Source organism: Erythrolamprus reginae, chromosome 1 (genome assembly GCF_031021105.1).
Source record: "Erythrolamprus reginae isolate rEryReg1 chromosome 1, rEryReg1.hap1, whole genome shotgun sequence".
NCBI classification, from domain to species: domain Eukaryota; kingdom Metazoa; phylum Chordata; class Lepidosauria; order Squamata; family Dipsadidae; genus Erythrolamprus; species Erythrolamprus reginae.
This window is the reverse complement of record NC_091950.1, coordinates 398,719,400-398,734,425: the sequence shown is the minus strand read 5'-3', so window position 1 is coordinate 398,734,425 and position 15,026 is coordinate 398,719,400. Positions and strand designations below refer to the sequence as shown.

Sequence of the window (15,026 nt, the reverse complement as noted above, 5' to 3'; positions counted from 1 at the left end):
CCTTGTGCCACATCCCCCGCATGTGTGCACAACCCCCTCCACACCCCGTTTTGGGCCTAGCAGGGCTCCCTGTAACCTCCTGGGGCCAAAAACAGGCTATGGGGGATGCGCACCGCACCCCTCTACACTTCCCCTGCCCCCTGTGCATGCGCGCACAACCCCCATGCATGAGCACCCATCTCCCGTATTTGCTCCACCCCCTGCGCATGCACAGCAGAGAACCAAAAATCATCTGGCCAGGCCATGCACATGTACATTGGAGCTGAGTTGGGGTGACGGCTCATGTGCCTTCAGAGAGGGCTGAGCGTGCCACCATGACATGCATGCCATAGGTTTGCCATCACGGCTCTATTGCATCACCTCTAAGTGGTCTCATCTCTCTCTAGCACAGTGGTTCTCAACCTTTCTAATGCCACGACCCCTTAATACAGTTTCTCATGTTGTGGTGACCCCCAACCATAAGTCTAGCACCAATTCTCCCAACAGAGCTTTAGGCTGATTGGCAGGAATGCCAGAGGGACACCCCCACTGTAAACACCTGATTCGTTGGATTGTAAAAATAAATTCCAAGGCACCAGCTTTAGTTCCTAACACCATGGGAAATTTGTCTTTTCCCCTGGTCTTAGGTGACCCCTGTGAAATGGTCGTTCAACCCCAAAAGGGGTCCCGACCCCAAGGTTGAGAACCACTGCTCTAGCAGGAGTGTAACCTGAGGCTTCAGCAGGTCGCATGGCTCTTCCCTCATCCTAAAATCATCATTAATTGTAATTTTTGAACCAACAGGAAAATAATTGTCCTTAAAGAACAATCCTGTTAATTTGATTGGCCAACAAATTTTTAACTACATTTTAAATTAAATTATTTTATTTTGTTAGCTTTATATCAAGCCCTTTTTTTTCAGAAGTTGAAGTCGGCTGTCCTTTTTATCCCTTAAGCAGCAACTCTTGAGATGGGTTGAAATGAAATAAAGCAAGCAGGGTTATTTAATGAGTTTCTATAGTAAAGGATGAACAGGGCTCATTATTTTAACTGCAAACATTGGTCCATATTAATTTCAGTTAATTTCAGTCAAATGCAGTTTGTTACACAATGAACACAATGAAGTCTTTAATTGACCTGGTAACAACACAAGTTATGTAAACATACCCTGGCCTGTCATTGAGAAAGGACAGGCAAAGCCATTGCTAACAGCCTGTTTGAATCTGCATTAATAAACCAAGAATTCAGGATTACCTAATGAAACAAATTGTGATATGTTTTGGATAGATGGAAGAAAAAACTCTTCATCTCAGTGTTTCATTACACTCTGGGACTTACCACCATAATTTTTATTGGACCACCAACCTCGACAATTTTAATGGACAATTAGGCATGTACAGAATAAAAGAAAGAAAAATATCTATCTGTGGCCAATAGCCACCATGATGGACTAATTAAACTTTCATGTTTAGAGGCAGCTTTATTTCTGAATTCAGCTCCCACGGCATGTGGTTTGCTGACTATAGAAGCAGAGGTGGGTCTAGTAAATAAGCAGCGATGGGCTACGAGCCAGAACGGTAAATTGCGCTTGCCGCCGCAGCTCATAAGTTCTTGCGGGACCAGCGCAATTTTGCTGCTGCACCTGTGGTGGTAGCAAAATTGCACCCATGTTTCAGCAAGGTTTTACCTGTGGCTCCATGCGCAATTTTGCTACCTGCTCAGGTGCAGCAGCAAAATCGCGCTGGTCCCGCAAGAACATACAAGCCGCGGTGGCAAGTGCAATTTACCATTCCGGCTCATAGCTCACTGCAGTAAATAAGAAAGATGCTTCAGATTTAGCAGCTCATTAAAAAAAAACACCATAGAAACTCTAGAAAAGTCTTTAAAATCATGAAGGAGGATCCAACAAGCGCAGCAAAGCATTTTTCCAGCTTCAGTCCCACACATGATTTAGCCGAATTTTGGATTCTCTGCTGCCAATAGGGAGGAAAAGAGCAATCAAGCTTCATCAGGTAAGGCTGGAAGCAATCCTCTCTGAAATCCTGGAAGTCTACTGCCAATCCCTGTTTTTGAGCCAGACAGACCAAAAACATGACTTGGTATTAGTAATAAGGGGCGTACATAAGCGCACTAGAGTGCCTTCCGTCCCCTGTCCTATAGTTTCTCCTATATCTCGTATTTCTTCTCTACTATATCCTCTATAACCTTCATTGTGTATTATTGTGTATTGGACAAAATAAATAAATAATAGCATTTAGACTTATATATCACTTCATAGTGCTTTTACAGCCCTCTCTAAGCTGTTCACAGAATCAGCATATTGCCTCCAGCAATCTGGGTCTTCATTTTACCCACCTGGGAAGGATGGAAGGCTGAGTCAACCTTGAGCCAGTAGTGAGATTTGAACTGCTGAACTACAGCTCGCAGTTAACTGAAGTAGCCTGAACCCTATTGAGCTTCTTCCTCTTTCTCCAAGATGCCTTCACTCTTCTCGGCTTCAAACACAGGGCAGCAAATAATATTCCCTCCCACCTCACACAAAAAAAAAACCCCAACTGCTTTATCAGTTGTAGTTAAAATGATGGAGACTCTACTCAAAAAGAGGATAAATCAGCACCTAAAAAACAATAACTTATTAGACCCAAATCAGCATGGCTTTACTGAAGGCAAATCATGTCAGACTAATCTCATTGATTTCTTTGACTATGTCACAAAGGTGTTGGATGAAGGTGGTGCCGTGGATATTGCCTACCTGGACTTCAGCAAAGCCTTTGATACGGTTCCACATAAAAAGCTGATAGATAAATTAGTGAAGATTGGACTTAATCCCTGGATAGTTCAATGGATTTGCAGCTGGCTGAAGCGTAGACATCAGAGAGTTATTGTTAATGGCGAGTATTCTGAGCAGAGTCAGGTTACAAGCGGTGTGCCACAAGGATCTGTTCTGGGTCCTATTCTTTTTAATATATTTGTGAGTGACATAGGGGAAGGTTTGGTAGGGAAGGTTTGCCTATTTGCCGATGACTCTAAAGTGTGCAATAGGGTTGATATTCCTGGAGGCGTCTGTAATATGGTAAATGATTTAGCTTTACTAGATAAATGGTCTAAGCAATGGAAACTGCAGTTTAATGTTTCCAAATGTAAAATAATGCACTTGGGGAAAAGGAATCCTCAATCTGAGTATTGTATTGGCAGTTCAGTGTTGGCAAATACTTCAAAAGAAAAGGATTTAGGGGTAGTGATTTCTGACAGTCTCAAAATGGGTGAACAGTGCAGTCAGGCGGTAGGGAAAGCAAGTAGGATGCTTGGCTGCATAGCTAGAGGTATAACAAGCAGGAAGAGGGAGATTATGATCCCGCTATATAGAATGCTGGTGAGACCACATTTGGAATACTGTGTTCAGTTCTGGAGACCTCACCTACAAAAAGATATTGACAAAATTGAACGGGTCCAAAGACGGGCTACAAGAATGGTGGAAGGTCTTAAGCATAAAACGTATCAGGAAAGACTTCATGAACTCAATCTGTATAGTCTGGAGGACAGAAGGAAAAGGGGGGACATGATCGAAACATTTAAATATATTAAAGGGTTAAATAAGGTCCAGGAGGGAAGTGTTTTTAATAGGAAAGTGAACACAAGAACAAGGGGACACAATCTGAAGTTAGTTGGGGGAAAGATCAAAAGCAACATGAGAAAATATTATTTTACTGAAAGAGTAGTAGATCCTTGGAACAAACTTCCAGCAGATGTGGTAGATAAATCCACAGTAACTGAATTTAAACATGCCTGGGATAAACATATATCCATCCTAAGATAAAATACAGAAAATAGTATAAGGGCAGACTAGATGGACCATGAGGTCTTTTTCTGCCGTCAGACTTCTATGTTTCTATGTTTCTATGTTTCTATGTTTATTTCTCTGCTTTATGGCTCTGCTGACAATAATAAATGGGGAGGGGAATTCACTGTCCGCTGCTTCCTTTAAAAAAAAAAAAAGACATTCTCCCCACCAGCTGTTTTTTATTAAGAAGAGGGCAAATGCCAGAGTTACAGTGCTAGTAATGGCAAGACTCCACACATCCAGACTTTCAGCCAAGAGCCACGTTGGCAATGCGTTTCAGCCACAGCGCATCTCGTGCTGCCTTGAGTTACTGCCAGTTCAGGCAGCTTCTTTTCACATCAATGTCAGTCCAGATTTGCTTTGTGCTGTTGTTGGTTTTCTGGGGGCAGAGGGTTGAAATGAAATTGGACAGAACTGGCTTCATCACCCAAACCATAACAAACAGGAGCTGGGCAGCAGAGGTCCACTGTGGAGGTTCAAAACTCCTTTGAGTAAGGCTTGGACAATCTCTGGGTAATGTTCTAAGTAAATATTGCTGCATAAGAGTGTTAGGGGAGCAATGAAGGCCAATGAAATGAGAGTACAAACAAACTGGACTTTTAAACTTATGAAACATTACTCCTTACTTACGTGCGTGTACACACTCACAGCACAACCAGGATGCAAACTATTTCCATCACAGCACAACTTGGGTGCAAACAATTTTCATTTGTTAAGCATTCTTTCTAATGGTCTAAACCAGTGCTTCCCAACCTTGACATCTTGAAGAGATCTGGACTTCAACTCCCAGAATTCCCCAGCCAGCAAATGCTGGCTGGGGAATTCTGGGAATTGAAGTCCAGATCTCTTCAAGTTGCCAAGGTTGGGAAACACCGGTCTAAACAGCAAGTTTTAAATCAGTAGCTTAATTGGGAGTTTATCAAATTTTCTCCTTTCACCTAAAAATAGGGGGAAACATATCCATAGAGGCTTAGTTTTAGGGAAAAGGGGGAGGAGAAAGGAGAGGATTATGTGTGCATAGAAGCATATATGCAATCAATAAGAATTCTAGCTAAAGGGAGAATGGCTTAGAACAGTCACCCATGATACAATGCTGCAGGGAGCTCTGGTGCCTTTCAGATCATGAATAATTGAATTATCCAAACAGAGCTGAGGACATTGAAGAATTACCCCTGCCAAGAAGAATTTGATCAATACAGTAACCAATTAAAATTTTCCTGCATGTCTGATTGAATGATCCAATTAGACTCAATTAAGAAATCTGTAGCCCTAGAACTGCAGGCAGGCAGCCCCTGGACAGTCTTTCCGTAGCCCTTAGGGCTCCCTGAAACCCTGACCAGTTGCACCAGGTGGCCTAACTTCCTGCTGTTGTGCAAAACAGATACACATAAAATTACTGTAGTGACTCATACAGAGATGCAGCAGGCATTGGTGGTTGCCATTTTGGTCGAGTATATACATTCCTTATGACCAGCTGTTATTTTCTTCTCACCAGTACCACACTGTGGCATGTAAGTTGGGACTGATCAATGGCTTCAATGCCATAAACAGTATTTACAGATAGCATCTAAACCAGGAGTAAACCACCACTGGTTTTTCCACCTCTCTAAGAAAGCCATCAAGATACTCCTGTTTGGTCCAGAATTATGCATTAAACTGTAATGATTTTAAGGATTTTTCTTAAAGGATTTTAACTGTTTTGTTTTCTTTTGTTTGAGCTGCCAAGTACTCATTAGGTAGAAAAAACAGAGAGCAATTTTCCTGTTAGGCTAATTAAAATTTCACAAACTTCCTACACCTTTTCATGCTTCAAACCTATTTTAGTTCCACCCCCATTTGTGATTGACATAGCTGCTAATGTTTTTCTAAGTCTGCACTTCTAGTTCTACTAGTTTTTTCTCATCATTCCTATCATCCTTTTCCTCCCACTTAGGAATCTATGACTGTAACTTGTTGCTTGTATTCTAAGATTTTTTATTAATATTGACTGTTTCTTCATTGCTCATTTGACCCCTATGGCAATCATTAAGTGTTGTACCACATGATTCTTGACAAATGTATATTTTTCTTTTATGTATACTGAGACCATATGCACCAAAACAAATTCCTTGTGTGTCCAATCACACTTGGCCAATAAAAAATTCTATTCTATTGTAAAAAAAAAATAAGTAGAACGGTTGATGTGCATGTTTAAAATTACTCCCTATCTCCATTTAAAAAGCAGCATTGTGAAGAAGAGAAACAAGTCTGAGATCTACATCTTAACTATCGAGATGTCTCTCCTGTTTTCTTTTGCTCTAGCCTGCTGCATATTTGCACTGCCTAAGACAAACAGCTACAAAAAAATCAAAGTGTTCTCTCTCTCCGCACAGCACCAGCATTTCATATTCTGTTTTAAGACTGCAGATGAAAATCAGAAAGTAAAAGGAGGCTAGCTTGTCCTTCAATCTTGATCCGACTGGTGAAAAAATGATCCTGCTGGTTTATCTTATGAATAATAAATATTTATAGTCTTGAAGCCGGTCACTCCCAATCTGCACGCTACAGGGTGGTTGTTGTTGATCATAAGAAATGCATGCACTGAAATGATGAAAAGCCCAGGAGCATCTGCTACATCTCTGCATGAATTACTGCCCTTGTTTTATTCTTCTATTTAGCTTCCACTCAATAGGGCAGGAGGACAATAGGTAATTTTCAAGTGGCTAAGCCAAGTCTTAAGGAATTCCTTAACAACCACCATTCTTTTTCTTCAAGAGCTCAAGGCAGTCTTTCCTCCATTCTTCCACACACACACACCCCTACACACCAACCCTGTGAAGAAGGTTGGACTAATGAGCATCCTTTTTACCCAGAGGTAGGCTTCAAAAATTTTAGTAAGGGGATCTTGCCCAGTTACTGGGTGGGTGTGGCCATAGGGGTGTGGCCTAGTTGGCCTCCTGCACCACTGTTGGAGGGGGTATTTTTGCCCTACCTGGGCTTCACAGATCTTCCTTGAGCCTCCGCAAGGGCGAAAACACCCTCCCCGAGCTACGGAGGTCCTCTGCAGTCCGGGCCTGTTTCCACCTTTTGCAAACTTCCAATAGGCCCGTTTTTCACCCTCTCTGAGCCCCCATGCATGCCCTGCACTTACCTGCATCCAAAATGGGCTGTGTGAAGACCCCTGGGAAACGTGGGGCAGGGTGGGCCGAGCCAGCCAGGAGTGGGATTTGGGGGTTCTTCAAACTGCACAGAATTTTAGCTAGAGATTGTCCCAAACCCCTGAGAATCCCCAGCAGCCCACCCCTGCTTTTACCTAATTTGCCTAATAATTTTAAAATAATGCCATTTTAGAAACAGGAAATTTTTCCGCAATGGAAAATGTAACAACAGAAAAATGTTCCTTCCCACATGCCTACCCTTGAGGCTTTCGGCAGTGAAGGCTAATTCCTGGCATTTGAACATGAGAATTTTTCCTAATTTCAGAAATGTATGGAAATGACCATAATTTTGATGGGTGGGGGGAAGAATGGCTGACGCAGAGAAATATTTCAATTTCTCTGAATTTTTCACGATGCATTTTTGGTATTGTTATCTGTAACCCTGACCACAAAAAAAAAAAATCCAGCCCTTTTTGAGTATTTCAGAGGAAACAAAACAACTAGACAAACTATGTCCAACTCAGGACTTTCTAAAAACCCCTATTCAGGAAGGAGACTCACTTTGATAGGGACACTCCCCCAGCTTTCCCAATCATTTCTTCGTGATGCAAAACTGCAGGATTCCACGGGATGTGGAGGAACTTGAGGAGCGTCCTGAGCCACTGGTCAGGGTGCAAGACCAGCTGCTCATAATACATCATCATGCAACGGTCAAGGCCAGCCTCCAAGCACTGGTTGTACATGATCTCAATGGCACGGTTCCATTTGGTCAGGCAATCCCTGTAGCTAGTCAGATCAAAGCCGGCAATGGTGACCTTCCTGGAGATCATGGAATGAACGGAGGCTCGGCCGTCTCTGACCATTAAAATAAACTTGGCATTGGGGAAAATCCTGGCAAGGTAAGTCAAAGACTTGAGGGCAAAGGGGTCCTTGTTGCACAGGTAAGGCGCTGGCTCCCGTTGCTTCACGATAATTTCCAAGAGGAAGGCCTGCATGGCCGAATCCAGCACCTCATCTGTGACCCCCGCCTCATTGAGCCGTATTCTCTCTTTGCTCGACCGGGCCCACATCTGCTTGACAGCCAAAATCCGAGGGATGACCCGTGTTTCTTCTCCACAGCGGATGTCCGGGTGAGCGTCTAACATCGCCCGCATCAAGGTGGTGCCGCTCCGGGGCACTCCCCCAATAAATATTAAAGGCATGTCTTTGTTATAAGCCAGCGTGGCATTTTCCTTCGTGTTCTGGCTGGTCCTTGTGGTTGGTTTGGCTGGCTCCAGTCGGGTCAGTTGGCTTCGCTCTTCTATTTGGTGGTGGCATTCCATAGCATGTTGCCCCAAGTAGAAGACAGTCACTGAACTAATCGCCAGACAGACCAGCAAGAGGTTCTGCTTGAATTTCCCTACCATCTTTTGTAGAGCAGCCACTTCATGCAGTTAGAGGTGGCTGTCTGGCCCAAGTCACTGCCCGTGTTTCATGCCATGGAGAATGCGGTCCCAAGAGATCAAGACTTGCTGGAACAGAGGAATAAATAAAGGAAACAAAAGGAAACAAAATAAATCAGAGTACTGTGATTAAAATCTCCTCCCAAGCAACATCCCAGCTATTAAAATGATAACACTCGCAATCATCCATGATCGAGAATTAATGGGATCCAGTAGTTACAACATAATATTGAAATTCTGAATGTCTATGGAGATTCCCAGTCATCCAAGCCAGAGTTGTCCCAAAGGTGCTTTTCCTAGACTTTCAACTGGAACTGGACTTTCTTTGTTTTTCCTTGAAGAGACTTCGCTTCTCATCCAAGAAGTCTCTTCAGTTATTGGATGAGAAGCAAAAAGTCTTCAAGGAAAAACAAAGAAAGTTCAGTTTGCCTTTTGGAAAAGCACCTTTGGAATTGGGAAGACCCACGTTCACCACCACCATCACCCCACAAAGCCATGAAAAGACCCATGCCACTCATGAAGTCGTTGTGAGAACAAAAAATGACCTATTACATATTATCATGGAAAGTCAGAATATAAAGATAAGAACTAAATAAATACAGCGGTATCTTGGTACTGGACTGCTTCAAATATTGTCAAATTTGATACGACACATTTTGACGTTAAAATGTTTCCCAGTACTCATTGTTTGCTTGGTCTTGATGCACTGTGGCAGGAAAGAGGGGACAGCCACGGAGCACAGACAGGAAATTGGCCATGTAGGGAAGGTGGCTGCAAAGGGTTAATAGGAAGTCAGCCATGCTGGGAAGGTCACTAACATAGGGAAACAGATAGACAGGAAGTTCTTCCTGGCCAAAACAAAGGGTCATGTAATAAGTCACGTGGTCAATTTGGCACTTATTGTTTTTAGTATTCATCGTGCCTCCCGGAACCAATTAATGAGAAGGACCAATTAATGAGAATAATTTTTAGGAAGTCCTGGACAATAAGAGATGGTCATCACAGGTAAGGACACAGCATATGGTTTAAAATTAGATTAAGGATTTTATACCACAACCAATTTCACAGAGCCATAATCCTCATCACCACAATTAGGCCATGCTGGCTACAGATTCTAGAAAGAAGAATCTCATCTATTCTTCTCAAGACAAGAATTTCACAAGTTTCTACATTCTTGTAGCAAGAACTGCAAGAGTGGAGAATGCTGGTTTAGATCAATACATGATCCAATTCAATATATGGAGAACCATAATTTAACTAAATATGGGTACACACAGTAGAATGAACCACAACAAATATAATCAAGCTTAACACCAACAAGCATGTTATTGAATATCACGCTAAAATTTTCCGCAGTTAAATCTAGGGAGATGGCTTAGTGCATCTACCTAACCTGTGTATGTTTCAGGACACTAATATATCTCTGAGTTGATAGGATACAGGCAACAATATGCTGATTTGCAAGATATTCTCTAGATTAGCACTCTTATCTGCTCAAAGAGGATAACATGAACATGCTTGGAATAAAACTGAGATTTAGTTGCACTTGTAGTCCACCAGCTGAAACTGACACGTACTACTTTTGCTATTAGCAGAGGATGCTGTATATGGCAATGTGCAATTAAGGCTGGAAAGTTTTCTATACCTTTTCTGTTTCACTGAAAAGCATTATGTGCAGGTTTTTAACTGATCAAAGACACACTAAGAAGTGGAAGTACGTATATGTATCCTAAGCTAATACTGTACAGTGTTTTCAAATTTAGTAACTTTGAGATGTGTAGACTTTAACTGGCTGAGAAATTCTGAGAACTGATGTCCACGTATCTTTATGATTGCCAAGTTTTTTAAAAGCTGATCTAATTGCAAACAAATGTATGGAAACAACCGAAATAATGCAGAGCAATTTGGATGAAAACAAAATGTATGTTAAAAGAGGGTGAGACAGGCTAAACAAGAAACTTCAAGAAGGGATAACAATTAAAATGGAATTATTTGGGACAAACCTGAAGGGGGAATATTACTGCAAGGAATATTTTCAAGAGCAATGTGGCATGGTTATCAAAGAGGGGCAGTGAAACATATGTTGTTAATGTTAATGTACAAATTTAAAAATTGATAAATTGTCTGAAATATTAAAACTGCTGAAGTTGCAGATGTAAGTGAACTAACAAGAAAATATTAGAATATGAATGTGGTTTGCTAACAAATTGGCTGTATAACTTATTTAATGCGTTTGTAAATACTTCATCTCTGGTTTTGGTTTAGAAGACAGATATTATTGTTTCTCTGTCAAAGGAAACTGCCATAAGTATAAATGCAAAAACTTCAGTTATATTCATTTGTTAAGTGTGAGAAACCGTCAGGCAATTTCTGAGAAATGGTTACAAAGATGATAGTGTACAAAGTTGAAGAAATACAGATTTTTCTGCTTTAAGAAATGTATAAACACAATTTTATTTTTTTACTACTTTTAATTTTACTATCTATAAAGCTGTATAATAAACAGCATGTGCTTGAATTATAGAATGTTTTTGAACCAAAGGTCAGTTGCTGAATGTGATAAGACCATTTACATACTGGAAGTTCAACATGCATAAGAATGAACGGAATGCTTAGCAAATTATTCAATGCAGAGAAGGGAGACAGTTAAGAATGTGTGAAGTGTTCTTTAGGGTTTAACATATTTATGGATAAATATAGAAAAAGATATTGGGAGGAATGAGATATGTGTTGATTGGAGCTGTGGATGTACAGGTAGTCCTTCACTTGCAACACTTCATTTAGTGTCCATTCAAAATTACAACAGCTCTGGAAAAAAAAAGTGACTTATGGAAGGGGTGAAATCCAGCAGGTTCTGATGGGTTCTGGGGCAGAAATTTTGAATAGCTCAGAGAACTGGTAAATACGTCTGGCTGGCCCCAGAGCAGGATGGGAATGGGGATTTTGCAATATCCTTCCCCTGCCACACTCACCAAGCCATACTACGCCCATCAAGCCATGCCCACAAAACTGGTAGTAAAAAAAAATGGATTTCACCACTGCTTATGACTGTTCTTCACAGTTATGACCATTGCAGCATACCCCTTATCAGGTGATCAAAATTCAGACGCTTGGCAACTGGTTCATATTTATAAGAAACATAGAAACATAGAAGACTGACGGCAGAAAAAGACCTCATGGTCCATCTAGTCTGCCCTTATACTATTTTCTGTATTTTATCTTAGGATGGATATATGTTTATCCCAGGCATGTTTAAATTCAGTTACTATGGATTTACCAACCACGTCTGCTGGAAGTTTGTTCCATTTTACTCTTTCAGTAAAATAATATTTTCTCATGTTGCTTCTGATCTTTCCCCCAACTAACTTCAGATTGTGTCCCCTTGTTCTTGTGTTCACTTTCCTATTAAAAACATTTCCCTCCTGGACCTTAATTAACCCTTTAACATATTTAAATGTTTCGATCATGTCCCCCCTTTTCCTTCTGTCCTCCAGACTATACAGATTGAGTTCATTAAGTCTTTCCTGATACGTTTTATGCTTAAGACCTTCCACCATTCTTGTAGCCCGTCTTTGGACCCGTTCAATTTTGTCAATATCTTTTTGTAGGCAAAGTCTCCAGAACTGAACACAGTATTCCAAATGTGGTCTCACCAGCACTCTATATAGTGGGATCATAATCTCCCTCTTCCTGCTTGTTATACCTCTAGCTAGTAGGGAAAGTGTGTAGGATGCTTGGCTGCATAGCTAGAGGTGTAACAAGCAGGAAGAGGGAGATTGTGATCCCGCTATATAGAGAGCGCTGGTGAGACTGAGACCACATTTGGAATACTGTGTTCAGTTCTGGAGACCTCACCTACAAAAAGATATTTTTAAAGAAAGCATCCCTGCACATGAGCAGCATATTAAAGGCTCGAGGCTGTTGTCCTCATTCTGCATCTGGTTGGCTATTCCTGAAACCAGAACAGCCCAATGTCCTGATTAGCTGCAGTAGTCAAGAAATATACATTCAGGCACAATCCGCATTCAATACCAGTTATTATAAAAATACAGCCTGGGAGAAGGTGATTTTAAAGCCAATTCGAGAAAATATTTATTGCTTCTATTAACTATTAACCAAGGGTGGGAGGGCAGAGGGCAGGTAAATTGTTTTTGAGTTATCCACCTCTTTTGAGATGTCAGTAGGCACTGGTAGTACCTTATCACCCACTCCTTTCCCAAAGTAGAAACAGGCATGATATCAAAACAGATAGATAATCAATCAAATTAAATTTCCCTGGCACAGAATGCTCTAAACTTCCTGTACTATCAGAGAGTAAATGCCATCCTGGTCATAGGAGCCATTCAAGCCCCAGGGCACAAAATTGCTCCCCAGAGCTAAGTCAGAAGTTTGACATTAAAACTTGGAAGAGTCATTTGTACAGAAACAGCAGATGGAAAAGGGAAAGCAGGCTTGAACCAGCCACTCTAGCAAAGCAGAGGCAGCAGAAAGCCTTCCTCAATTACCTTGGGGAATGGATGCCTTGGATAAGAGAACCTCAGCTACTGTACTTTTAACTCTTTCTGCAAAAAGAATTCAGTGTGATTTGAAAGCGTATTAGGAAAGACTTAATGAACTCAATCTGTATAGTCTGGAGGACAGAAGGAAAAGGGGGGACATGATCGAAACATTTAAATATATTAAAGGGTTAAATAAGGTCCAGGAGGGAAGTGTTTTTAATAGGAAAGTGAACACAAGAACAAGGGGACACAATCTGAAGTTAGTTGGGGGAAAGATCAAAAGCAACATGAGAAAATATTATTTTACTGAAAGAGTAGTGTAGATCCTTGGAACAAACTTCCAGCAGATGTGGTAGATAAATCCACAGTAACTGAATTTAAACATGCCTGGGATAAACATAGATCCATCCTAAGATAAAATACAAAAAATAGTACAAGGGCAGACTAGATGGATCATGAGGTCTTTTTCTGCCGTCAGTCTTCTATGTTTCTATGTACAATGTTGCTAACTCTGGAAAGGTACAGCTGAAAGAGGTATGAACAAATGTTTATTCCTTGTGCTTTGCCACCTTACTAGACTGAAATGTGTCCCCAAATTGCATTGGATCATTCTCCTTAGACATAATTGAATGTGTCATGTACAGACCATACCCACCCAGCTCCACGAATGGGAAAAATGTTGCGAGTGATGCCGCGAGTTTGACACCTCTGACTTAAAGGATGCACTTTGCCTTTGATGCAGTTTACAAGTCTCTGAGCAGCCCAGATATAACACAAGATGAATAACTGGTTCTAAACCAACAGCTGTGTCATTTATCCCAAAAGCAAAATAAAAACTAGTCTTTTTATCTTCCATTTAGAAGCAACCTTCTCCAGTTACACATAGGTTACAATCCAATGTTCTGGGATGGTGTCCAGGAAACCATAAATTCAGTCATATTCCCCCTCTGAAGAGCAGAGTTGGGGCTCCAGCCTCCCAAGGGAAAGGCGAGTAACAGAATTTTGAGCTGCCTCCATGGGAGGTTCAGTAACTCCATCAGGAAGGCCAAAACAGAGGGTGTGGCAAAAACTGAGTTTAGGAGTATTCCAGGAAAGGATGTGGCTTTGTTTGTTTGCCCCCTAAGCCAGCAAAGATGCATATATCTGTTATTTTTATTTTATTTATGCAATGTATATGCTGCTCAATCCCAAACAAGGTTCTAAACAGTTCCCAAATATTACAAAAAAAGAAATAAAAACAAAATCTAAATAACCATAAAAAATCCTTCCTATTTCACATACCAAGAAAAAAAACTGTAATACCTATTTTTTTTTAACTTTGGTATTGGAAAAGACTGCTGAAATACAGGCAGGAAAACAAAGCAATAGATCATTGAACAAATCAATCCCAAGTTCTCACTTAGGGCATAATAAACTATTATTATTCTATTTCAGACATATTCCAGACCTCTCTGGAAAAAGTCTGATGCTAGAAAAGGTGGAAAGAATGGGAAGAGGATAGACTCTGTTCCAGTGGTGACCTAAAAGAACATTAGGAGACATAAAAGAACAAGACAGATCTAGATCATGATGGAGAAAAATCTATCTATGTGGACACTAGGAGTCAAAAATAATTTAATGGTACATAATCAATCAAACTATCACTAACTACCAGGACAGGACCTAGCTGTCAAGCACAGGAAAATCAGGACAGACAGTTCAAATGGGTATAAAGATTTTATTGTAAGCTTGAGCTCTCTACAAGAATCTGAAATTAGCGGGAGATAAGAGTAGAAGTAATCCAAGGTGAGATGGATTTAGACCTCTTTTGGGCACGAAGGGACTCATGACTGAGGATGCATTTGACCCCCTTCCCTCAAACTCAGCCTGGTCATCTCCTTCACCAGCATGCTATCAATCCCTAAAATATTTCTTCTAGAGCTGAACACATCCTTGAAGTCACCAGGGCTGTAATTTAATTCAAAGAAGTATTCATCACTGGCTGTCAAAATTAATGCCCTCTTAATGTTGCAAAGGGGAAGGGGGAATGCTACCAGAGGGACATCCGATCCTCAATTCCATCCTGCATCTGAAAAAGGAAGAATCCCAAATTCCAACATCAAGCATTTCAAGCACAGATCTGCACTGT

At 41.0% G+C, this 15,026-nt stretch overlaps 2 protein-coding genes across 3 annotated transcripts in view; both read right to left on the bottom strand.

The window, feature by feature from the left end:
- SUMF2 (sulfatase modifying factor 2) overlaps positions 1 to 15,026 on the bottom strand; it is a 323,736-nt gene that overhangs the window by 41,246 nt on the left and 267,464 nt on the right. The gene's annotated exons all lie outside the window — the stretch shown is intronic.
- Positions 1 to 15,026, bottom strand: part of TPST1 (tyrosylprotein sulfotransferase 1) — a 39,278-nt gene that overhangs the window by 13,223 nt on the left and 11,029 nt on the right. For both annotated transcript variants that reach the window (XM_070735134.1, XM_070735135.1), the window contains exon 2: positions 7,519 to 8,468. In XM_070735134.1, the coding sequence (XP_070591235.1) occupies positions 7,519 to 8,363 (845 nt within the window). In that variant the 5' untranslated portion in view covers positions 8,364 to 8,468. The remainder of the gene's footprint in view (positions 1 to 7,518; positions 8,469 to 15,026) is intronic.